The 25,886-nt window shown below is 37.7% G+C and overlaps 3 protein-coding genes across 4 annotated transcripts; all 3 read left to right on the plus strand.

Moving 5' to 3' along the window:
* The first annotated feature begins 1,942 nt into the window (after positions 1 to 1,942).
* LOC127637075 (tubulin polymerization-promoting protein family member 3-like) lies at positions 1,943 to 6,305 on the plus strand. Of its 2 annotated transcripts, none has more exons than XM_052117974.1 (4): positions 1,943 to 2,115; positions 3,429 to 3,626; positions 5,320 to 5,473; positions 5,589 to 6,305. In XM_052117974.1, the coding sequence occupies exons 2-4, from the start codon at positions 3,430 to 3,432 to the stop codon at positions 5,781 to 5,783; spliced, it is 546 nt and encodes a 181-aa protein (XP_051973934.1). In that variant the 5' UTR covers positions 1,943 to 2,115; position 3,429; the 3' UTR covers positions 5,784 to 6,305. The 2 variants fall into 2 exon arrangements, with proteins under 2 accessions (XP_051973934.1, XP_051973923.1); XM_052117963.1 differs by having other exon boundaries at positions 1,946 to 2,115; positions 3,425 to 3,626; positions 5,589 to 6,300.
* A 336-nt stretch (positions 6,306 to 6,641) lies between these two features.
* On the plus strand, positions 6,642 to 11,020 carry LOC127637070 (complement C1q-like protein 4). Its single transcript, XM_052117932.1, has 4 exons — positions 6,642 to 6,789; positions 7,262 to 7,363; positions 7,795 to 7,935; positions 9,814 to 11,020. The coding sequence occupies exons 1-4, from the start codon at positions 6,783 to 6,785 to the stop codon at positions 10,242 to 10,244; spliced, it is 681 nt and encodes a 226-aa protein (XP_051973892.1). The 5' UTR covers positions 6,642 to 6,782; the 3' UTR covers positions 10,245 to 11,020.
* Positions 11,021 to 19,740: 8,720 nt separating this feature from the next.
* On the plus strand, positions 19,741 to 24,414 carry LOC127637072 (transgelin-3-like). Its single transcript, XM_052117948.1, has 5 exons — positions 19,741 to 19,922; positions 22,276 to 22,460; positions 22,590 to 22,761; positions 23,034 to 23,136; positions 23,756 to 24,414. Exons 2-5 carry the CDS (start codon positions 22,281 to 22,283, stop codon positions 23,904 to 23,906), a joined length of 606 nt encoding a protein of 201 aa, XP_051973908.1. The 5' UTR covers positions 19,741 to 19,922; positions 22,276 to 22,280; the 3' UTR covers positions 23,907 to 24,414.
* Positions 24,415 to 25,886: the final 1,472 nt, after the last annotated feature.

The following is a 25,886-nucleotide window of genomic DNA, read 5'->3' on the forward strand; positions in this document are numbered from 1 at the left end:
GGTTATCCTTGTTAAAGTATTGGGGTTGGGAGCTGAACTTTGCTGCCTCCACACATCACATCATTTATTTCTTTGATTTTATTCTGTTACACGTTCCTTCAACCCTAGACTAAATAGGGACGTAACAGCAATACATTGATAAAGTGGGGATAAAAAAAACATACACACTGTACTTATCGGTTTAAATTAGGATTTGGCTCTACTTTACATTGAAATTAATATTGGAGTCTGGGCTATAACAAACAATTATTGTCAGCTGTTTGGTTACTTTGAACTTGTGACAATGCCAGTTACATCATGTTGATACTTTGATGTACTTTGGAGTATGCCATGTCCTTCCAGGGTTTAGACTGACACAGCAATTCTACAGACTGCTAAACTGTTGCATTTACCTACATATTATCCATAATATTTGGTCAATACCAAGGATGTAACCAAATATACAATACTGATCAATACATCAATATTTTGTAAAATTCCAAAGTTGTTATTACCCTGGCCAATACTGGGATTTAAATTTTGGGTCCAGGTTGGGTTTGGTTTGTAATTTAGGATGTTTTCGAAAAATGAGAATTATAGTGTTGTAATTACACCTATATTACACAAAAGTGAGAAATAATACTCAAACTGGGTAGTGTTTACTCTCAATAACAGTCTTACATCAGAGTTTTTTTTACAGTTTGATAGTGTGACGGATACATTGGGTATGGTACATCTAAGAATGGGGCAAGGAGTGAAGTTTGTCTGGCACTGCGGAAAACTGTGCACACCAAGGTGGTTCAGATAGTCCCAGTAGATCTTAATCCAGGAAGAAGGTGTCTCCACAGGGTATGATCACAGGGTCTCATTGGGTGTCTGCAGAGAGGGGGCTGTTGTAGTCAAGGTAGTCTGATTCTGCCATATTCCAAAAGAAAGAGGTGAGAAAGACAAGTGAATTGAAAAAGCAACTGTGGCAGAAACACAACCAGTATTTATAGATTAGAACAGTAGGGGGGAGGTTGGGGCTCTTTGGTGCTGAAATGTAGTGATCATGTTTTGCTTATTGCAGTATTGCTTATAAAGATCACAGTAGGAGCTTTCTGTATAAGGAGGTCACTCAGCACACAAGTGCAGATTTTTTTTAACATACTGTATATTTATTTGATTTTACATGGCATAAGTATTTATTATCTATTTGTATTTAGAGTTTACTGTAAACATGCAATACCACAGTGACCAAGTATCATACACGTAGACAGTGCCTGAACACACACACACACACACACACACACACATACAATACATGCTGCGTCTGAGGAAGGACGAATGTCAATGTAAAACTGTCCCAATGGTCCCTCCATTAAGTATGGGTCTGAATACTTGTTGATGGAGATAAAGACATAACTGGAAACCTCTGTTATGACCAGTTCAGAGTGGACAGCAAAAAGAAAGAAAGAGGGAGGGAGAAAGAATGATATTTCTTTAATAATTGGTGTTATGAGAACTACCCACAGGGCCTTTACATCTTTAGATATGTGGTTGTGTTGTCAGTTAGAGGTGAGCTGCCATGAGTGTGTGTGTTGGGTGAAGACACTGTCTGAATCCTCCTCTCTATTGCTGCTCGATGCCATTAGAAAGAGATGTACAGTCTCACTAGAGCCATCAGAACAAATAACACTCCAGAACACTCCAGAGCATCACAGTCCTTCACTCTGTAACATCTGAATGCTGCTGTTCAGAGACTGATGGGAAAGGGCGTGGCAGCAGAGAGAGATGAAAACAAAGAAAGAGGGAGAAATGAAGAAGGAAAACAAGGCTGAAAGTCAAGGACAGTCTAGGCAGCAAAGTAAAAGATGGGACAGGGAAAAAGAGGACCGAATGGACACGGAAAATTAAAATAGAGGAGAGAGAGAGAGAGAGAGAGTGATGTCATCATTGTGCTGGGCTGTGCTCTCTCCTCCCCTCTGTCTCGTGACATTGTAGAGACACACAGGAAGGAGCAAAACAGGGTGGACACACATACATACATACATAGGAGAACCAAAGAGGAAGACGGAGAAGCACACACACCCACATTCAGCATCCTTTCGGTGGCAGTTTAGCATCAGTACCAAAGACTGTCCACCCCTCTGTCAGGTAGGCTAGATCTCTCCTACTTTCTCTCTCTATCTCTTAAATACACCCATCCATAAGTATTTATGTTATGTATGTAAGGCCAAGGCAGCAGGGAATATTGCATGAGACATTATTAGCTTATTTTTATGGTAATACATAATACTGCATACATAGGTAATGCATTGCACATTTAAATGCCGTCTTTGAAAACACATTTAGCACAGATATTTGTATTGAATAATGTGTAAACATGGGATATAGGCAGCATGTTTACCAGAGCTTTTTAATTTCATTACATTATTCAAAGACATGCATTAATGAGTATTTGTATTTAATGTAACTGTATTAACTATTCTGTCTATAAAGGCAAATGCAGTGCTCCATTCTGTTGTACATTATGCTTTCAGTGATTAAAAATACCCTAATAGGAGGGAGGAACAGTGTGACAGAGATAGAGGGGGGAAGGGGGCAAGGGAGGGAGGGAAGTGGTAAAGTGGACTTCATTGAATTAAAGCTTTTAGTGTGAGTAATATACATTTGTGTCTGTGTGAGTGTGTGCATTTTGGGAATGTAAAATTTATTGTGATGCTTGCATGTTGGGGTGGACATTTCAGTCCTCCTAATGGAGTCAATTAGTAGATATTTGTAAGCATGGAAGATTATGGAAAAGTGAGGGAGAGTGTAAATGGGTGGAACCATCAGACAGCAAGTAGAACATTACAGCTTTCACTACAAATAACCATCAAACATTATTGCAATCATTTAGCAATATCACACGAGAATAGTGCTGTTGAGATGAATATAGTTAATTACAGCTGTACCGATATTCATTACCAGTTACCACAGCACGCTTGCTTATGTAATATTGCTTTTATCCAACAGTTTTATAAACAAGAAGTTAATATCGAGTAATGAACTGTTACTTTAGCTAATGGAATTAACTGTTATATTAAACAAAACATAAATTCCAGAAGCAACATCCTTATAACCTTTGGTTGGATTTTACAGTATGTGTATTTTCTGTATACTTAGAGTGTACTTACCCAAGAAAAGTAATATTACCAAAGTAATATTATGTAACTACATGTACTTAAAATGGTTAAGTTTAAGGTTGGAGTTAGGTTTAGGGTTAGTACCTATAGTAATTACTGTAGTTGATTTAATTATATAGTACATAAATGTAGAAAAGTACTGTCAATTAAAGTGCTACCAAACTCTTTCTCTCTCTCTCTCTCTCTCTCTCTCTCTCTCTCTCTCTCTCTCTCTCTCTCTCTCTCTCTCTCTCTCTCTCCCATCTTTTATGGATTCCTATTTCTCCCTCTTATGCTAGACAGTATGGCTGAGGGTTCAGGCGAGGTTTCACTAGCAGAGGTTGAGACTGCATTTCGTAAATTTGCAATTCATGGAGACACCAAGGCAACAGGGAAGGAGATGAATGGGAAAAACTTTGTTAAGCTGTGTAAGGACTGCAAGGTCATCGACGGGAAAAATGTAACCAGCACGGATGTGGACATTATCTTCAGCAAAGTCAAGTACGATTATGCTCACTTCGACTGACAGTCACTACCTGAAAATGTAATTGCTCAGAGGTTGCTCTTTCATAACTCAGGAGACATATTGGAGATGTCAGCTATGTTTTATTTAAGTATCAAAATAAAATACACTCAAATGAGACAGTTGTTGACATATGATAATAAAGCAAACAAATTAATGTTCATAGCACAGCTGAGAAAGTTCATATTAAAATCTCTGACTTTGTTATCTTGGCAAATCTGTGCACAGTCTAAGATCTCTTCTGAAAATTCAGTGGAGACACGTGCAATAACTGGGATTTTATTTTTCCTCAGAAGAAGCATCTGATAAACAGGAGACTTAAACCAAAGCTGATATTTGGTCTCCATTTAATCTCATTGCTGTCAAGGAGAAACAATGAGGATATTCAATCTCTAGATCTAATTTGTGATATATATTTTTTCCTGTCGGTAGGCTTCAGTTATTTGTTGAAAGCTGAAGTGTGTAACTTCTTTAGTTAAAATACTTTCATGTATCCCAGCTTAATATGCAGAGACAACAGTAAGTAAACAATTCATAGGTACATTTAAAAAAAAAATTTAAACACCGTGTATTTGTGGCGCCAAAAAGTTCTGCCGTTTGTTAGAGCGACCAGACAGCCTGACACAACAACATTGACTCAACCAATGGCATGAGCTGGGGGCAGGACTGTTTGTTTGATCAACGGCACACTGTAAAAAAAATTTAAATGCTGAACATTAATTGGTTAACAGTAGTTATCTTAACATATACTGTAAAAAGTTATTAATAATATATTTAACAAAACAATACATTATACATTTATATACATTTTTGTAGATTCAAAAGTATATTTTAAAGCATAGCTAACTGTAAGAAATGTATGTTATATTTAACAAGAGAATACATGTACTTTTACGGTAAAATATTGTTAAAATTACAATAAAAAAACAACAATAATCGGGCATTCCCAGAAGTCCCTGTATGACCTATCACATTTTATTATATTTTATGCAAATAGTTTCCTCTTTTAAAAAATAAAAAATAATAAAAAATTATATTGGGGTGTTCTATGTTATATATAATGTAGTTTAGTTAATGTTAGTAATTGCATTATTTTAGTGTCACAACTTTGCACTGTCTCTACATGGGTATTAATTATTGCTCTTTAAAGGAGCACTCTTGATGAACTTAAAGTCATCATGATGTCTTTTGTAGTTACTAAGGTGATTAACAATACATTTTAAAGTGAAAAGCAGACTTTAAAGTTCCAGAAGATTAGTATATAAGATTATAATTTAATAAATGTTAGTTTATAATAAAAAATATAAAGGCATCAAAATTACTGTACATCCCATAAAGTCTGAAACATGGTCACCTTGCATTTTTACCATAAATTTAACAGATTTTTTTTAACAGTGCAAACAGGGAGTCGTATTCAGTAGGCTTTTTGAAAACAATGTTTTTTTTTTTTTTTTTTGGCAATTCTGTTTGGTGTTGATAGTGGCACAGAAATTACACACTTCAGCTTTAACTTTTGTATTAAAGCATTTTCCATCCTGTGCACTGCAATGGATTGTGTGTGTGTGTTTGTGCATGCATGCATCAAAACAGTATACAGTACAGTATATGCATAAATACAGTATGCATGACATGGCCTAAAGGTTTGTGTTTGTGTCTTTTTATGCATTTTAGGGCTAAGACAGCACGTGTGGTCACGTTTGAGCAATTCACTCAAGCCATGTCTGAGTTAGCTCCCAAACGTTTTAAAGGGAAAAGCCAGGAGGAGGCAGTACAGCTTCTCTATGGTCTTATTGCTGGCAAAGAACCCACCAACATTGGTGTCACTGTGAGATTCAGCCAATCATAACAGTCTCTTTTTATAGACAAAGCAATTACTAAATGTTTCTCTCAGTACAATAGCCTATCAGACATGTATAACCCCCCAACCTTTCTGTCAACAGAAAGTTGCTAAAGCCTCAGCTGTGGACAGGCTAACGGACAGCAGTAAGTATACTGGATCTCACAAGGAGCGCTTTGATGCATCAGGAAAAGGAAAAGGCCGTGTGGGGAGGGAAGATATCCCGGATACTAGTGGATACGTCTCAGCATACAAAGGCCAAGACACATATGATAGCAAAGTTAAAGAGGACGAATGAGAGAGAAATGGATAAAAAGAGAAAAGTGCTTTATGCATGACATAATATGTATTTCTGAAGTCTTCCTGATTTCGTTTTAGCAGCTAGCTCTTCTCTAAAAACAAATCTCTTGCAAAATCCTTGCATGAAAACCTGTCTCACAAACTTGTGTTTGCATCAAATTGCACCTTTATCTTCATGTGGTAACAAGCACTTTTGCCTTTGACACATTTGCCTTTCTTAAAATTAATATATCATTACTTTTCTTTATCTAATTAAAGGTTAATATATTTGCTGGCTAGATGAGCTTTATTGTGAAGTCTTTGTGCTTCTTAGCTCTGTTCAACTGAGATCTCTATTACCGGTAGTCTATAAACACTGGAATGGAGTCGACTCAAATAAAGTATATACAAAGAAATGTCTCGTGGGAATACTTGATTTCTATTACAACACACGTTATGTGATGCTTTGCACAATTTTTGACTTTGTTAGGTTTTATTGTGGGCAGAGGTGTGGTGTGTTCCTTTGAATATGTGTTTTGGGGCTTAAATCAATAAGAGGCAAGAGACAGATAGCAATCCTTTACTGGGAAAGGATTGCTTGGAATAGATAACAGTTCTTCCTTAGAGATTCATTTTTGCGGTCAGCTTCATCATGCTACATGTCATGGCTTTGATTGAGCGTTTCATTGTGTTGATGTGTTGAGCTGTATTGTAGTGTAAAGCTCAGTGGGGTATTGTATTTCAGTGTGTCTGAAGTAGGTCACAGTTACAGGACCTGATTTCCACCTTGACTAAGGGGAAAAGAATAATGGCCTTCTTCTTATTCATATTAATGGTGTAAAGCTCCCCTTTACAAACAATTACTCTCTCTCTCTCTCTCTCTCTCTCTCTCTCGCTCTCTCTCTCTCTCACACACACACACACACACACAAATCTCCTCCATAAATAAACACAGAGGAAGGTGGAGTGCTGAGGCTATAAAGCAGAGCACAACACACAGCAGAAACAGCCTTCAGACATGAAAGGTAAGAAAATTCCTTTTCTGAACAAAAAGAGAAGAATCCTATTATTTTTAAAACTTGCCAGTTGATTGCACCTGTTAAACATGCAGTATAGGAAGATTTCTTAGCACATTTCAAAATAAATTAAACTATTTTAACTTAAAGTGTAGGTATTTGTTTTAATCAAGGATATATATATATATATATATATATATATATATATATATATATATATATATATATATATTTTTTTTTTTTTTTTTTTTAAAAGAAATATATAATAAATGTAAAAGAATAAGCTTCTTTAATATTTAGGAGGCAGTAGCACAATATTTAAAATATATTTACATTTTGTTAGTTATTAGCGACAGATTTGTCAACCTTTGATCTCATAACTCTTTGTTCCTGTTCATATCTGTCTTCTCTGAGCAGTTGTACAGGTGGTATAGTTGTTTTATCAGAAATATGACATTGCCATGAATTTAATCATGAAAAGGTGTAGCTGTGCTATTCTGTGTGTTGCCATTGGTGCTGGGGCAGGGACAGATCTACTCCTGGGATGAACCAGGACAAACTCCTGCTCCAGATCTCATCAACCGTAAGAGTTATTACAGGTTTCCTTCTAGTAGCTTCTAAATAAATTACAACTATTGACAAAATATATACAGAATTTTAGAAGTGGGTGGATATTATATTAATTAAAGCTGAAGTGTGTAACTTTTTCAGTCTTAAAATAGGCTACTTAATCAAGACTCTGTACTAAAAAAAAAGTACAGAGTCGACTAGAAATAAGCCATTTATACGTTAAATGTATTAAAAACTGTAAACACAATGTGGCACAATACAAATGTGTCTGTTTGATTTGTGCAGCCCATCCAGCCCAACAAAACATTGGCTTGAGTTGGGGGTGAGGCCATCTGTTTGTTTGATCAGCAAAAGAGAGCAGGGCATTTTCAAAAGGCTGTTTAAAAATATGTATATATTTATTTAGTTAATATGGGACTAATATTACAATTTCTCTCTCACTAGCATGTCTGGCTGACCAGAACTCATGTGGTTGTTGTGTGATGCAAAGACAAAAATGGCAGTTAGAGCAGTACTTAAACTCTAGTCTGAATTCACTGGAGGACCTGCTGACACGAGCACAGACTACACTCACGAACATCAGAGGTACTGTACTCCAAAGCACAATCTCTGACTCACACTGAACAAACTTACTATCTCGGAGCACAGACATCCTCTCAAAGGGCACTAACTCTTGAATCTCAATGGACATTTTAAAGAGTGCTGTGATTGTTTTGAATAGTTTAGTGCTGGGTAAAATAAAACTACCAGAAGCTTTAGTTTAATGTATTTTGGCACTTATTTATCACATGAAGGGCACAAATGGAACTCAAATGTCACTATACAATAGAAATCTGAGGTGTCAGTTATGCTTATAAGTATCTTACAACCCAATTCCGATTAGTTGGACAGTAAGAAAAATATGAAGAAAAACAAAAAGGAATGATTTGTAAATTATATTCAGCCTTTGCTATATTGAAAGCACTACAATTACACATATGATGTTTTACCTAGTGATTTTTTTTTATTTATTGTTTTGAAAATGTACAGTAATTTCAAATCAGTTGACTGCAACATACTCCAAAAACGTTGAGACAGGGGCAATTTAAGACCAATAACAATATGACGTGTTGAAACAGGAGATGTTAAACAGGTGAGGCAATCGTGTCATAGTCCTCTGTACTGTATTAGCAGCCTCCAAAAACAGCCTAGTCCTTTAAGAGAAAGGATGTCAATCAACATGTCAATTTGAAAACAGTTGTTTCAGCAAATAATCCAACACTTTGAGAACAATGTTCCCCAAAGACATATTGGAAGGATTTTGGGCATTTCACTCTCTGCAGTGCACAATATATTTAAAAGATTCAAGGATTCTTGTCAAATCTTGGTGCGTTAAGGGCAAGATGAAAGACACTGCTGAATGCGCATCACTGTCTTAAAAAACGTCATTCATCTGTAATGGATATCATGAACATGGGCTTGGGATAACTTAAGTAAACCTATTTTAGTCAACACCATTCTTCACTGCATCCACAGATACAAGTTAAGACTTTACTATGCAAAGCAGAAGCCCTACATCAACACTGTCCAGAAGCACTGCCGACTTCTCTGGGCTCAGTCTCATCTTAGATGGAAAGTAGAACAGTAGAACTGTGTTTTTTGGTCCGAAGAGTCCACATTTCAAAACATTTTTGAAAAACACAGCTGTCGTGTTATCCGGGCCAAACAGGAAAAGGACCATCCAAGCTGTTATTAGTGTCAGGTCCAAAAGCCTGGTATGGGCCAGGGGTGTGTCAATGCCCATAGCATGGGTAACTCGCACATCTGTGAGAACAGAGTGAATGCAGACAGATATGTAAACATTTTGGAGCAACATATACTACCATCCAGCACCATCTTTTCCAGGGACATTCCTGCATTTTCCAGCAGGACAACTACAAATCACATACTGGCCAGATTTCAAGTGCAGATTTCAAGACCCCGTACAATTGTGCAGCTAAATACCTACATAATGGAGGAATGGGGGAAAATTCCACTCTCTAAACTTAACAAACTTGTGTCATTAGTGCCTAAATGCTTAATAAGCGTTATTAGAACAAATGGTGATATTTCGCATTAGAAAACACCTGGCTGTCTCAACTTTTTTGGAGCGTGTTGCAATCATTTGATTTGAAATAAATTTTAGATACAAATGAAATTCATGGATTAAAATATCATATAATGTGTCGTTGTAGTGCTTTCAATATAGCAAAGGGTGAATATAATTTACAAATCACAAATTTATTAACATTTTTCATAGTGTCACAGCTTTTTCATATTGGGGTTGTATATGAATCTGTTTTTATAGCATACAGTATAGAAAAAGAAACCATGTCATGTTGCCTCTCTTTATAACAACACAGTCACATATTTTGAGGACCAAAACTAGCTGTTGTATAAAGTGTTATATTTTTTAAATGTCTTACATACTCTTTGTTACTCTAGAGAATCGGGTGGCATTTTCTGTGGGTCTAACCAACAAGAGACATTGTGTTGGTCCAGTAAAGACAACGGCAATAAATGTGGTGTATCAGAGCATCTTTATCAACATTGGAGAAGCCTATAACTCTACCACTGGTGTGATTACGGTGCCACGGTCAGGCGTGTATAACCTGGCTTTAACTGTGTTCAGCGATGCAGGCTCACCAGGCTCACCACTGGCGGTCTGCACTAGTATCAGACGAAATGGTGTGGCACTAGCAGCACTTAGGGAGATATATGATCAAGACCAGGAAGATCAGGCCACAGCAGTCATTCTCGTGGAGCTTCGTGTCGGGGACCGTGTTTCTGTCAGTCTCCAACCCGGCTGCTGGCTGTGTGATGATCAGAATCATTATAACACATTTAGTGGATTTTTGCTGTATGCTACTGATTAGGGCACGCACACAGGCTCACACACACACACACACACAAGTTCTTACACATACATACATCTCACAAGACCGTGCTTATGACAAGTTACAAGAAAGTATTGGAGTACAAAATGTAATGCATGGTTTATGTGATACAACATGGTTTGAACACACATATGGTTTTGAATAATACACTGTCTTGTAAGACAATTGGATTTATGAAAACACATCTATCAATACTGAAGATCGGTACACAAAAAAATGTTGTGTGCTGTATAAATATAAAGATCCTGAACTTATATTTTATTCTTTTTTTTTTTACAGAAATGTTAGGTATTTCAACCAGGTAGTTATTCATATTTACCAATATGTTATGAAGATCAAAGCTTAGATTTCTGTATGTGTATACGTGTTGGATAAACGAGTAGAACATTTTGTGGGATTTGTTAGTTGGTGGGGTATTTTTTGGTGAAGAAACATTTCATCTTTAAATTTGTGTCAAACTATATTAATGTACAATTGTATCATCTGTTATCAATAATAATCAACAAATCTCTCTTTTTCTTCTATACAAAATTCCTCTGATTTGTTTCTTTTTCTCTGAGAAAATTCGTTTCTCTGCAAACGAATCTAACTCAAAATCCAAGCGCCACAAAATCCCATTCACGCTATTCATTTCCTTTCTGCAAATTTTCTGCAGAGATTTAAGAAACATTTGAATGGATTATATATTTTAACATTACATAGAAACTGTTGCAGGATTACAGCACTGGGATGAACTACACTACACCACACAAACACACCCATTCAGTCTCACAAATGTATAAATCATTAGTGACCTACTGATAATGATGTAAATACATCCAGAAGTGATCAAATAAACAGGTCTTCTTCACCCACATACAAATGTGCAACCAGGGCCAGATGACCAACTGATGCTCTTGTCCTCCTGTTTTATCAGTTCTGAATCACCACAAACCATATACACAACCAGTTCACTCCAATGGGAGACATGAGAGATTGATTTGTAGTTCTTTGGGATGTGCAAAAACAGGGGTTTCAAATACATATACAGATGCAGACTGTGGTGCTCTCAGCAATGTTTGAAGACAGATGGGGTGGGACAACCCTCTGTGCCTGACATAAACATAATTATCAACTAATTAATAGAACAGATACTTAGGTAATCTTTATATGCTTAAAAAGATAGTTAATCCAAAAATTAAAATGTTGTCATCATTCACTCACCTTCTTGTTCTTCTAAACCTGTAGGATTTTCTCTCTTCCGTGGAACACAAAAGGAGATATTAGGCATAATGTTTAGCCTTTAGCCACTATTCACTGTCATTGTACGGTAAAAAGGTGCAATGAAAGTTAATTGCAACTGATGCTGAAGTTTTTGACCCCATTAACACCTTGTATTAAGATGTGTTTCAGGTGATCTGATGACAAGAGGACAGCACTAAACACAGATGTAAAAGGCATTCAAATTTTTTGTAATCAGATCACAAAAACCACATACGGAGGTAGTCAAAGGCCACATTGCATTTGAGATGTAACAGATGTAAACAGACAGCAGTGAAGCACTACCCAAAGCACCACCCACTTACTAACAAGAGTTTTAGACATTATAAGTCTTTGAAATAACCATACAATTTGAAAATTTGAAGAAGCGCATACACTATCACAATTAAATTCACAGAACGTCTTCAGTGTGCCTGATTTCAACATGCAAAACACACAGATGAGAAACACGCACATGTGAAGCTCAGTAATACACGTAGTATGTAGTAACACACTGACATAGTGATTAATGTAGGTCATCATGAAATCAGAGACCCTTCCCTTTAAGATCTGTTGTCACAGGAGATACATTTGAGCACTCCCTTGTCCACTTGTGATTCAGAAAACCCTATATGTATCTTAATACTAGATGTAAACAGGTCACATGTGTTTGTAAAAACATGAGGATGAGAAATGGTGACAGAATCTCTTTAAAGCCAGTTTGAATATTATACAGAGGAGCAGTCTCAAAAGCATTGTGAGTGCCTCGTTTCTGTGAACTTGAAGGAGGATCTGAAAAAACAAAACACCAACAAAAATAACAAAGCTGGTTGGAGAAAAAGGTTAAAGAAGAGAGAAAAAAAAGTGAGTTTTCAGAAGAAAACATTTTTTGCAAACTAAAAGATTTATTTTTTAGCAGGTGATTTCCCATCATAATATCTCATAAGACCAGCTGAAAGGGTCTCAAACTGTGTTTTTTATTTTTGTTGTTTTGTGCTGTTTTTGTTGTCCGAGAAAAACCTAATTCAGTTACATCTGTCAGGTAATAGGGGCTCATAAGTACATTTTCAGCATGTAATGCAGCAAAAAATGCTTATAGCATCTTTATCTAATAGTACTGGAATATGTTACAATTTTACACATGATTCTGTTGGTTAAATTGCTTATTTTTCATGTTCACTCTTTTGCATTATATTGTAGCTGGCGGGAGTATTGCGTTTAAACATCTTCGTGTTTGCTTTACCTCACCTAGGACTAAGACAGCACCATATGTGACAGCTCAATATGGATGCAAACAAAGACAAAAACACACATTCTGTGCAGTACACAAAGACAGACATATTATCATGTAATATTAAACATATTAAAAAAACAAATTTATGGCTTATGTTGCTCTCTTACATGCGCACACTGTAAAAAGTGAAAAAGTGCAGTTGTTAACTTTTGATATATTTCTGCCAGAGCAAAATTTCTCTTGTTGGTTTTGATTCAATCATATTAAATAATATTTTGACTTGAATAAAACTAGTTAATAGAAAAAAAAACATGATCCAGAGTAGTAGATAACTACAGACCGGTCTCTCTTCTACCTATTCTGGCTAAAACTCTTGAAAGGGTTGTATTTATTCATTTGTCATTTTTCACAGACCTACTCGACAGACATCAATCTGGCTTCAAAAAAGGACAGTCAGTGAAGACTGCCCTGTCATTAGCTGAAACCCGACGACGGGTGAAAGCCTACTTCAAATCATTTGTCCTCATTCACCTTGCAGCAGCGCTATGACTGGGACTCCAACAGGTAAGGTTGAAGTTTAGTAAACAAACAAACAAACAAAATCGGCTAACTTGTAGTAGTACATGCTTGTGTACTTGTTAAATGAATGTTTTTGTGCGCAGAAAGAGCGAACAGTGATTTAAAAATGTGTTTTTACTGGTAAGGCTCAAGAGGTTTACTCCACTCTGCCCTTATCAGAGAGTGAACATTACACAATGGATAAAGAAGCTGTTCTAAAAGCTTATGATCTGGTACAAGAAGCATACCACCAAAAGTTTAGAACTTTGTCCAAAGGGATGAATGAAGCTCAAGTTGAGTTTGTCAGAGAGCTCTTCACCCTGTTCAATCATTGGTGTGTTGTATCTGAGGTACAAGCGTTTGAGGAATTGTGTGATTTAATTGTGCTTAAACAATTCAAAAATGTACTACTTATATAAGTCAGCATAAAGTTAATACCACTGTGGAAGCTTCTGTGCTCACTGATGAGTATGTTTTGACTCATAGGCTTAGTTTTGGTGTGTCTCATAAAAAAAAAAAAAGGAGCTGTCTGGTCTTAAAAACTGATCGTATGACACCTAAGAATACTGATTTGCTTTGTAACTACTGCTGTGGTAAAGGACATTGGAAAAACAACTGTCCTGTGATTTTTCTAAGTCTAAAGGTCCAAGTCTAAATGTAAATATTAAAATACTTCTATGTGCGTTAAGCCTGCTGTGCTTGTGGTGCCCGTAAATATTAGTTCTGTTAAGTCTACCAGTGAAGAACAGTCTAATGCTGTGAATGCTGTTAAAGACTTGGATTATGCTCCATTTATTACAAGTGTCTTTTATTGGAAGTGACGAAAAGTATCCAGTCAAAATGTTTAGCGTTACGGGGGCTTCAGAGTCTTTTGTCTTACAGTCTGTACTGCCATTTTCCTGGGTAAGTGACACTGGGGATCCAGGGAACTGGGAACTGTGTCTTTGTCTGTTCCTTTACACAAAGTAGTGTTATCTTCTGATCTGGTGAATGGGGAAGTCTTGGTTGGCATGCGTCCCTAATTGCCAGTTGAACAGGTTGACGTAATCCTGGGAAACAACTTGGTAGCTACCTGAGTCTCTTTCTGTGACCTGCCCTGACATGATAGCTGAAAAGCAAGCTGATTCTACTCTCACAGAACTGTTTGATTATGTTTTACCTTTTGATCAAATCAGAGATGTTGTTCATGGCTATTTTTTGCAGGATGGAATGTTGATGAGTGTGACGAGGAGGAGGGTGTGAATCATCCTAATCAGCCGGGAAGGGGATAGGGACGAGCCGGAGATGTCAGTTAGAGAGAGACAGATGTACAAAGCTGTGTGTGTGCATCTTTGTTTGTTTTGCAGTTTATTTTATGTTTGAGTTCAGTTTTATGTTGACTGTTCAGCTGGTTCCCACCTCCATGCCCATTTTAAGAACCTCGTTACAAGGAGAATATAGATTCTTTGTGGCAGCAGTTTTGCAGGTGACGCTATTGTGCAAGTGGTGGTTCCAACCAAGTTCTGTTCTTTAGTACTGCAGATTTCCCAGTAGCTTATGAATAGAGTGGTTTCTGGGTTAGAGGGAGCGGCTGATTATTTGAATTATGTCATCGTTGTAAGTGACTCCTGGGAACAGCACTTGAGTCGCATTGCAGCTCTGTTCAGCCTTCTGGAGTAGACTCATTTTACTGTCGACATGGTCAAATGTGAGTTTGCTAAGGCGACAGTGACATAACTTGGAAAGGTGGTTGGTCAGGGGAGTGTGAGACCTTTGCATGCCAAGGTTGATGCTATTGATGATTTTCCCTCTCCGACAATCAAGAAAGAGTTAATGCGTATTTTAGGACTGCTAGGCTACTCTCTTTGTTTTTGTAAGAACTTCTCCACTGTAGTGGCCCCTCTTACTGATTTGCTCAAGGCTAAGGCTGCGTTCAACTAGACACCTGTCTGTCAGCAAGCTTTTGAGGTGGCTAAATCGCTTCTCTCATCTGCCCCTGTGTTGGCGGAACCACAGATTGATAAACCTCTCAAGTTGTGTGTGGATGCCAGCAACGTGGGTGCAGGAGCGGTATTTCTTCAGGCTGATGATGAGGGTGTTGATCTGTCAATACGTCCTGTCAGTTACTTTTAAAAATATATATACTTTAATCAGCTGAACTACCCCGTGGTTTAGAAGGAAGCATTGGCTTTAATTTGGGCCCTTTAACATTTTGAGGTTTATGTTGGATCAGTAGTTGTTCCATTGGTGGTGTACACGGACCACAACTCCCTCACATATTTACATTCATTGAGGTGTTCAAATCAACCCCTCACAAGATGGTGTCTGTTTTTACAGTCCTATGCACTGGGCATTAAATGCTCGGATAACAGGTTGGTTGACACCTTATTTAGAGTCTTTTTGCCCTAAGTCTTTGTAATCGCCCTTGTTGGGTTGCCCTACTGTCTACCCTGCTCCTCTTGTCTTCTTAATTTGCTTCTGTGTGGCCCGTGGTTGCTGAAGGCTGGAGTTGACAGGGTGTACATGTTGGGCTTGACTGTTTTTTTTTAAGGTCTCCTTTGGTTCCCTTCTTTTTATGGGGGAGAGTGTTAAGGCCCTTTGGGCTGTATTGGTTTTCTTTTTGTGTTTCGATTTTGTTTTACAGATTGGCAGTGGCAGAGTTAAGAATTGATGAGTCCAGTGATTAGACCTGACAGGATTCACCTGTGCTGAGGGTTTCCTTGACTTTAAAACTGGCTCTCTGCCAGTCTGCAAGTGCCTATCCCCGATCCAGACCTGTGTTGTTTTGGCCTTATTCATGTTTTGTTATTATTTCATTACCTGAATATATTATTTTTTTAATAAATTATATTCTTTGAGCTTGATATCTAACGTGTAGTCTCCCTCATTGTTGCGGCTTACGAGCCATCCATGACAATATGCTGCGCATCTCCTGGTCCAAGCTCCAGTGATATCAAAACTGGACTACTGTTGGCAGGCCTCCCAGTTAGTCTCCCAGTTAGCGCGATTAAGCCACTGTAGAGGTTCCACAACGCAGTAGCTCACTGGTCTTCCATCAACCAAAGAATTCTCATGTCACCCCCCTCTTGATTTTAATTCCACTGTCTACCTGTAGCTTTGACTCTGGTCTTAAAGGGACCTATTATGCAAAATTCACTTTTACATGGAGTTTGAACATAAATGTGTGTTGGCAGTGTGTGTATACACAACCACCCTATAATGATAAAAATCCACCCATTCCTTTTTTTATCCCCATTAATCATAAGCACGGTTTCAGAACAAGCCGTTAGCAGATTCTTTATAAAGTGACGTCACTTTGTACAGGCCCTGCATACAACTGTTGATGGACACTGCTGGTGGACATGTTTGTTTGTGTGTGTTGTTTCATTATAGCGAATAGTGAACATTGTAACAGTATTTGTGTGTATGTGTGTTGCTCATCCATCGTTGCAAAACTGCTGAAAAATCTCTACAACAAATAAATCAAATAACCATTCAGAAACTTCCTGGTTCATTCTCAAAGTTGTTACTTCTGACGGAGTCTCTCCCTCATCAGTGTCTGACTCCGGTTCAAACATATAGGGCTGAACACTATTTTCGCTGTCAGTCATATTGCTTATTATTATGTCTAGTTATCTGAAGCAGAGATGTCAAAACTCCGCCCTATTCTGGATATGGGGCAGGGAGCACCAGCTCATTTGCATTTAAAGACTCTTATGCAAAAACAGCTCGTTTTTATTCCCACCCAAAATTGGCATTTTCAACATGATATAATAAATGATCTGTAGGGTATTTTGAGCTGATATTTCACAGACACATTCTGGGGGCACCAAAGGTTTAAATGACATCTTGTAAAAAAAGGGGCATAATAGTTGCCCTTTAAGGACAGCCAATGTAACAGCTTTCTCTTCCTTCAATTAACTCCTCCATGTCTATGTCCTCACCCACTCTCAGCGGTCCAATCACAAAGAGGCACAAAGTCCATTTAACGATCGTTCACTTTAACTGTTCCTCTGTGGTGGAATGAGCTTTAGCCTGATCTGCTGAAACCATCTCAACATTCAGAATATTGGTGAAACCACACCTCTTCTGTGAGCATTTAACCAGTCCACACTACTTACACTTACTATTTATTTCAATTATGTTCCTTATTTGTGAGTTGGTTTGGATAGTGTCTGCAAACCACATGAAGCCCATTTGTTAATTACTTGACAAAAATGTTTCTCACAGTTGCAGTTCCTTATTTAAGGGAGGACTATTTCACCTTTGTCCCATCCTCTCAGAAAGTGAGAGAGTGGGGAATCCCATCCCTAGCCCCTAGCTATTTTGTTATCTCATCTTAGTAAAAACACACCCCATGTGTTGCCTCTACAACTGATGAATAACAACAAGAGCGAGAACAGGCTATGCTGAGCCCTGATTTAGTTTTGTGGGTAATACATATGACATACAAAGATTATATATTTTTTTAAATCCAAGTAAAAGTTACTTGATTTCTTACATCAGACATGTGTCTATCAATAATAAAAAAGTGCATAAATACCACAATATATTATACTGTACTATTTTACAAGGAATAACAACTTTCATTTATTGAATGATAGCATAGGTAATATCCAGGACATTGGGAACTAAAGATGTGACAATATATTTGGATGTTTAGATATTTAAACTCACCACGCACCCCACAGAGAGAGAGAACCACATTATAGCGACCACGAGCAGGTTACCCCATATGACTCTACCCTCCCTAGCAACCGGGCCAATTTGGTTGCTTAGGAGACCTGGCTGGAGTCACAGAGCACACCCTGGATTCTAATTTGTGACTCCAGGGGTGGTAGTCAGTGTCTTTACTCGCTGAGCTACCCAGGCCCCCGGCACATAGCCTTTTCTGAGTTTGACAGTGGTTTTTGAAAGACCAGTGCCAAACTCCAGACAAGAATTGTCAATTGACAGTGCATGCAATTCTCCGACCCGTTTCACTGAGGCCAGAGCCAGCAGTAGTGTGGTCTTACTGGAGAGCATGCATAAATCAACAGAGTCCAAAGGCTCGAAGGGGGGCCCTGCAAAGACTTTTAGGGCTAAAGTGGCAGAAAGAAAGGTCTTGAAGGAACAAATTCTGAGTAAATGGTGTTTGTGCACCCGTTGAAGACAGCTTCACGCCAAAACAGGAAGGGCTTTAACATCATAGCCAATATTACAATACTGGCATTATTGTAGAGAGGTTTCAACTATTTAGTGTGAGAAGGCACTACCCAAAATGCGTTAATAAATGCGTGTGTAATCATTTCAAGTGTACTGAGTGTAAGGAAATTGTAAGTTTCATTGCGATGAGGGTCGGATGAAGTGTAGCAGGCAGCACATTTGATGCATATTTTATGTGCATTGCTGTACCTGTTTGCAGCTGTACAATACCATTTCTGATGAGACATGTCTCTCCAATGGCCTGTCGACTACTGAATGTGGCCAGAATGTGGTCTTATAGCTAGTATCCATTTTACTGAAACTGAGCTATTTCACATCAGTCAGAGTCAAGTGCATATCACATTACAGATATCACTTTATTCAAATTCTGTATTATCTCAGTACACGATTGTAATAGAAAAGAAAATATCTCAAACAAAGAAATCTTTGCTGTCATTTTTCGTTACTGTATGTTCCTTCTCTGTGTTGACATGGAAAGTTCTCCACACGCAGCACATCCCAAACCAATATTTCCCTTTTACAGCTAATATTTGAATGCCTTTTCAATTAGTTACATAAAAATAATATAACCTACTATTGGCTTGATAATGATTACTTCTGTGCTTAACCACATACTTTTTTATTCTAAATGTGAATTAAATGTAAATCACAGTTTATAATCAGTCTGTTCAGTTCATTATTTGTCCAGCTGGAGTTGTTAATTCACAAACACCAGTAAAAGAGTATGTTCGCACAGTCAAGAGTGCCAGGCTGGGGTGGGGCGCACATATTAACGCCTATAAGGTTAAACCTTATAAATCACGATATGTTCATGGGAAAATGCTTACGCACATTTCAATTCCCATTTTGTGCGTACACATTCTTTTCTCTGTCAGCTGACATATTTGCATGCATTTACTCTGTAACTTCCTGTTTCATCAAACCTTGTAATCAGTAGCCCACTCCTCGTCAGAAAATGCAAACACATTTTCTCATTCATGCCCCTGTCATTCCTCTCTCCCTCTTTCCTCTGTTCAGGGTGGAGTGAAAGAGAAGGCATGTGAAGAAATTCCTTGCTCTGTCCAGACCGCTTCTTTTTCCTATCCCAAATAAGGCTGTACATTGCAATACAGGAAAACGAGAGAGGAAGGGAGATTCAGAAAACAAGAAAAGAGAGAGAGAGAGAGAGAGAGAGACTCTGAAAAAAGTAATGACCTTTTATGGATGTTGTTACCTCCTCTTTTTTTACTTTATTGCTCTATCCATCACTCCCTTTATCTCATTCTCTGTTGCTTTCTCACTCTGTGCTATTGGTGAAGTCATTTCCACATAAGGGTGGCACTCCCTGAACTCTGTCATAAAGGGGAAGAGACTGTCTTTCTCACATACACACAGTTTGCACACAACCAAGAATACGCACTCCCATACCAAGACTACTGAGCAAGCTTTCTTCGCATAAACTGGTAAGTACATATAAAATGACTTGCGTATTAAGTTAAGATGGTTTAGTAAGAATATATGTAATATGCACAAATACAGAGGGAGTGAGCGTGTACATACTGAATTTGGCTGAAAATAATGGTTAAATTTCACTCTGTGGAAATTTCATAGCTGTACTTATGTCATGCCTCTGCCTGTTTTTACATGTTCGGAGAGTTACAGACTGTGTATGTTTGTGTGTGTGTGTGTGTGTGTGTGTGTGTGTCTGTGCGCGAGCATGTAGGCCTGTAAACTTTATTTGTTGGCAGCATCTAATATGTTGCAAGATTTCAATCTTCTCCTCCCTGCTTTCTCTCTCTCGCTCTCTCTCTCGCTCGCTCTCTCTCTCTCTCTCTCTCTCTCTCTCTATCACACACACTATTTGCCTAAATAAATGACAAAAATTGAGGGCTGTTTTTTTTCCTCCTGTGTGACTCTATTTTCTTCTAATTCAGTTTCAATACAGTATGTGTGTGTATAATGTGAATAGTGACTATCGGAGACTATCAGATCTCATTCAAATGAATGGTTGTGAACTGAAACCAACTACACTAATGGCTTCTGGTTTCCTGTTCTTGAGGACTCAGTGGGCATGGTGGTTAAAGACCACCAAGCAATGCTTAGACGCTTTGACTATTTCATTTGACAACAGCAACCAGTATTGAACGATGTAAAGCAAAACAAAGGATAACGTTAACACTCTCTTACATAATTCGAGACAGGAGAATTATTTTTTTTTACATTTTTTGTGTGTTTTTACATCTGTGTGTGTGTTTATTTGTACATTACCTAACAGGAGGAGTTCTCTTGCTTGCAAGCACAGGAAATGCTTAGCGGATGTAAGCTGATGATATCCACAGTTATATTAATCAAGGCACACACACACAAAACTAAACATGTTTCATTTTTATGTATTGTTTTTTATGTGGTGGGGACTTTCCATCGACCTCTATTGTTCAACAGTGAGCTAATGATATTTCCTGTCCTCTAACACAAACCTTGCATTTTAAGATTTTCATTAAGACGTGATTTAATGTTTTTTAAGTCCTTTTTACATGGGGAATGTTGGCTTGTCTCCACAATGTAGGTGATTTCAGATTTTACTATCCTTTTACTATCCTTTACTAAACTTTCCACATAATGTAGGCAAAACCTGACCCCCACACAAACTTGCACCCTTCCTCCAGGTGGTTACTTGTCATTTTGGATATAACACCAAGAGGATTGATGCTATTCCCTGCACCTCAGTTCCTCATTTTAAAGGACTAATTCCACCTGCGTGTGGTTTTATAAGTTTAAGTGTATCTGTGAGTGAAAGTTTTGTGAATGTCTAGTATCGTAACATAATTTTAACGATTTGCTGAATAATGCCAATGTTCACTGTGAATTCTCAGTGCTCAAAACTGGAGCACAATGAAAAAGGGGTGTATTCTGTGTGTTTTGATACTGCACAAAATGAGTTGAAATTTAAAACAGCACTCAGAAATTCTAAAGATACAAATTCAACTGGCTAGTGAACAAATTTCTTTGGGTGCAAGTCAGGGCAGTGTCCCATTCCTGTGTTTTACTGATTGTTGGAACATTGACAAATCTATCTTAGAGTTAAAATATTAGTGCCATAGAAGTTTTAGTTTGTTTAGGCCTCTTGTTTAAGCTTGTACCATCTTGTCTCTCACACACGACCTCTTTCTCTGATCTGTATTGTGTTTGCATTGGAGTTCTTGAAATGAATACTGAAACAGTTATGAATTCAAATTATGGCCTGATAATTCATGTGAATTTACAGCCCTTTTATGATAAGAACATGGTGACACAAAGCATTTGGACACGCACACACGCACGCACATGCACAAAGCACACTCCGATTGATTCAGGTTGAAACCATTGTTTGTCCAATATTTGCATCAAAGTCTGTCTAGAGATGCAAGTGATTTGCATAACAGTCATCACAGTTAGATATTCCTAACTTAGCTAAATATTGTGCCTAAACTGATTCAGGCTTTTCAACAATAAGGCCAAACTTGTCCAAACAGTCCATGCTAAATAGTAAGGCAGCTTAAAAATAAATAAATACATAAATAAATTAGAAAAAGATGGGTATATTTATCCCTGCTTTTGCTGCCAAAAATAAATAAATACATAAATAAAACCAGCAAACGTTTGGCTGGTTCAAGGTGGCATTAGCTGGTCTCTCAACTAGAAGTCTGACCAATCTGGGCAATCAGTTGACACCAGGCAACTGGCTGGTTTTATCTGTGTTTTATTCTTTTAGCAGGGATTTTGTACAGGAATGCTTCTAAATAAACTTGCTTCTGTTCTGCTTGTATGTTTGCTCAGTCATAATGGCAAATAAAGGTCCATCCTATGGTCTGAGCCGTGAGGTGCAGAGTAAGATTGACAAGAAATATGATCCTGAGCTGGAGGAGCGACTGGTGCAGTGGATCATTGCTCAGTGTGGGGATTCAGTAGGAACACCTCAACCTGGAAAACAAGGCTTCCAGCAGTGGCTTAAGGATGGATGTGTAAGTCATCAGGGTCAATATCTCTGTGAATAAAATCTAATTTAAATTTCTAAATCTAAAATAAATAAAGATATGACATTTTTATGCATATTGAGCTAATTCAGCTAATCTCTCATCCTCTCTTTGTAGATTTTATGTGAGCTGATTAACAGTCTCTATAAGGATTCAAAGCCAGTGAAAAAGATTGCAAGTTCTGGAATGGCTTTTAAACAGATGGAGCAGATCTCACAGTTCCTCGGTGCAGCTGAACGCTACGGAGTCACCAAGTCTGACATGTTCCAAACAGTGGACCTCTGGGAGGGTGAGTGCCCAGTTTCCCATCATTCTTCATATGGCATGTTGAAACCATGTGATTGTAATGCTTTCAGATTTATGGAAGATGATGAACATATCCCACCGTTATTCTATCATTAAATATGGAACCAGAACATGAACAAATAATAAAATGAACATTCAAAAGAGAAAAGAGGATCTACATTTACATAATTTTGTCACTGACGGTCCTCATTTTTAGGTGAACAGTCTTTTAATGAGTGATGGCGGCCCATTAAAACATCTGTATGGTCCGTTTAGGTAAGGACCTTGCTGCTGTGCAGATGACCCTGATGTGTTTGGGGAGTCTGGCTGTTACTAAGAGTGATGATTGTTACCGTGGTGACCCCAGTTGGTTTCACAAGTGAGTATTGTAATTTCCTCTTCCTGTACCCAAAATAAACCATAGCAACCATAGCAACCAGATAACAAAAACAAGCCACTGTACTGAAAGTTTCCAAGTTGTGGTTTATAGTCATAGCAACATGATTACAAACATGGCCAGACATTGTATAATGTGTTCAGCAAGGGATCAGCAAATTCAGATTTGTGTGTTGGGGAGGAGGGGGGGTTGGTGGTTGGCATACAAGGACTTTTTATTATTATTTAGTAATTACAAGGGTATAAAGCTATAAATGTGGTTTATGAGCACATTTCTAGTGTCCCCATAATTCAATTAACTTAAAAAAAAAAAACATACTAAACAATGTTTTATTGAAAATGTAAAAATGCAGAACGTTTTTTGTGAGGGTTAGGTTTAGGGATAGGGTTAGGGGATAGAATCTATAGTTCATACAGTATAAAAATCATTATATTTATGGAGAGTGCTCATAAGGATAGCTGCACCAACATGTTTGTGTGTGTGTGTGTGTGTGTGTGTGTGTGTGTGTGTGTGTGTGTGTGTGTGTGTGTGTGTGTGTGTGTGTGTGTGTGTGTGTGTGATACATGAAAATTGGATTCATATTTTCTCATCTTTACATCAGGAAATCGCAAGAGAACAAGAGGGACTTTTCTGACGAACAGCTGAAAGAGGGTCAAAGTGTAATTGGCCTACAGATGGGCACTAACAAAGGGGCATCGCAGACAGGCATGACTGGTTATGGTCGACCTCGGCAGATCTTAAACAATAAATAAAGGCCTGATGACCTGTGATCTGTCTGTATTGGCCCATCACCAGGGTGGACCAGGCACACAGTCTCATTTAAACCTTCAGCAAAGCCCAGCTGGACAATCAGTGAACAGAATACACACAGCATTTGACCAAGGTTTATAGTAGTTTACAAATCATTTATACATCACATGAAAAATGCAGTGTGATTCCAACCTGAAAAATTGCTCCAGGAACCATCATTTCCCATAAATGGGCTGGCATTGTATTCTTCAACATTCCATTAGAATTTAATCTGCTTTGAGGAAACAGAAATTCATTTCATTATTCTATTACATACGTACATTCCAAAGAAATGGCTTTTTCAGCACTCCATGGAAACAAAATGCCTGTAGAGTAAAATTGTATCCCTGCACAGTCAGGTATTTGTCTTAGTCTTATGTTTCTGTGGATTTCAAGAGCTCAATATGTTTATACATTGTACATGAGTAACTAATAATTGATTTTGCTAATAAATTCAGTTAAATTTAGAAATGTTATTGTGTTCAGTTCTGTTCCAGCATTAATACATTTCACTTCCAATAATGAAGCTGGCAGTTACAGATGCCAGATTACAGTTTCTCTCGCTTTTTTCTCCTTGCTTTTCTCTCTCCCCATTCTTACCACCATAGTTATTTCCCTTTTTCCCATTATCTCTTCTCTCTTTCTCCTTCATATGACAAAAATCATTCCTGAAACAAAGAAAAAATCCACACAAGGAAAAGGGTATTAGAGAGAGACAGATCTTAAAGTGCTAATGTGGTAGGGATGAGCGGATCGATACTAAATTATTGATACTTCTGATACTGATGTGGTATCAAGAATATCGATTCTGAAATAGTTTTTTTAACTAGTGATCTTATTACTTGGATTACATTAATATTAATACATCTCATAAGCTTTGAAGTGGAAAAAAAGAATTCTACTAGCGAATAGCTGCATGGCACCAGAACAATTTTTTCTTCCGCTCATCTTGCCTCGCAGAAATGCTATCAGTCAGACAGCGCTCACCCTTTCAGTCACAGCGCTCATTCAAATAGGGAGCACTGTTTTTTTGAGGTAATGACAGAAAAACAGCATCTGGAGTTATTCACACCAAGTAATGACAAATCTAGACGTGACGTATTATAATGGGCTTGTGTGACCATTTTTACTGGTTTATTTAAATTTATAGTTGTTAAAACATTGATATTGATCTTTAATCCTCTTTAATAAATGATACCTTATGAAAACTAACCATGACTGTAGTAACCATGTCTTTTCTTTTCTTTTCTTTTTGGTAGTAACCAAGGTTTTGACACAATTAAACATGGTTTTACTACAGCATTACAGTAGTATCCATATGTAACTTGGTTTTACTAATTCATGTTTTAAAAAGTAAGCAAAGCAGCAAAATGATCTTCTGTTTAGGCCCATAAATATATAAAAATGTAAGTAATAATAAAGTTACTAATTATCCAAATAATTCGTAAAAATTCTGTTTAATAGAGGTATCGGTATTGGTATCGATATAGGTGATATTGGCCTAAAAGTACTTGGTATCGGATCGAAAAGACAATAAGCAATATTGCCCACCCCTATAATGTGGAAAAACTTTTAAACATGGAGAAAAAGGAAGATGGAGTCTGTGGGTGGAGCCTATTTTTCCTTTGTACTGTAATAATTTTTTTCTCACTTAATCACAACCACAGTATCATAGCAATAATCTGTGTGCAAAATAAATCTACCATTGAACATGACCTGTCAAACAATCCCCCACTGCTTTTCCACTTCACACTCATGGGCTGTGTCTCGTTTCGAAGGCTGCATGCTAGGTAGGATGCGTCCTTTGTAGGCTGCAGTATACCGAGTGTCCTCCTTTAAACAAGCCTCATTTAAATGAGACTGCCTTCTAGAACAAATGGAAACTGAATGTAACATGGTTACTATGACAGCACGCCACTCTTTAACAAGCACTTTAAGTGAGA

The sequence above is a fragment of the Xyrauchen texanus genome, chromosome 4 (assembly GCF_025860055.1).
Source record: "Xyrauchen texanus isolate HMW12.3.18 chromosome 4, RBS_HiC_50CHRs, whole genome shotgun sequence".
In the NCBI taxonomy this organism is placed as follows: domain Eukaryota; kingdom Metazoa; phylum Chordata; class Actinopteri; order Cypriniformes; family Catostomidae; genus Xyrauchen; species Xyrauchen texanus.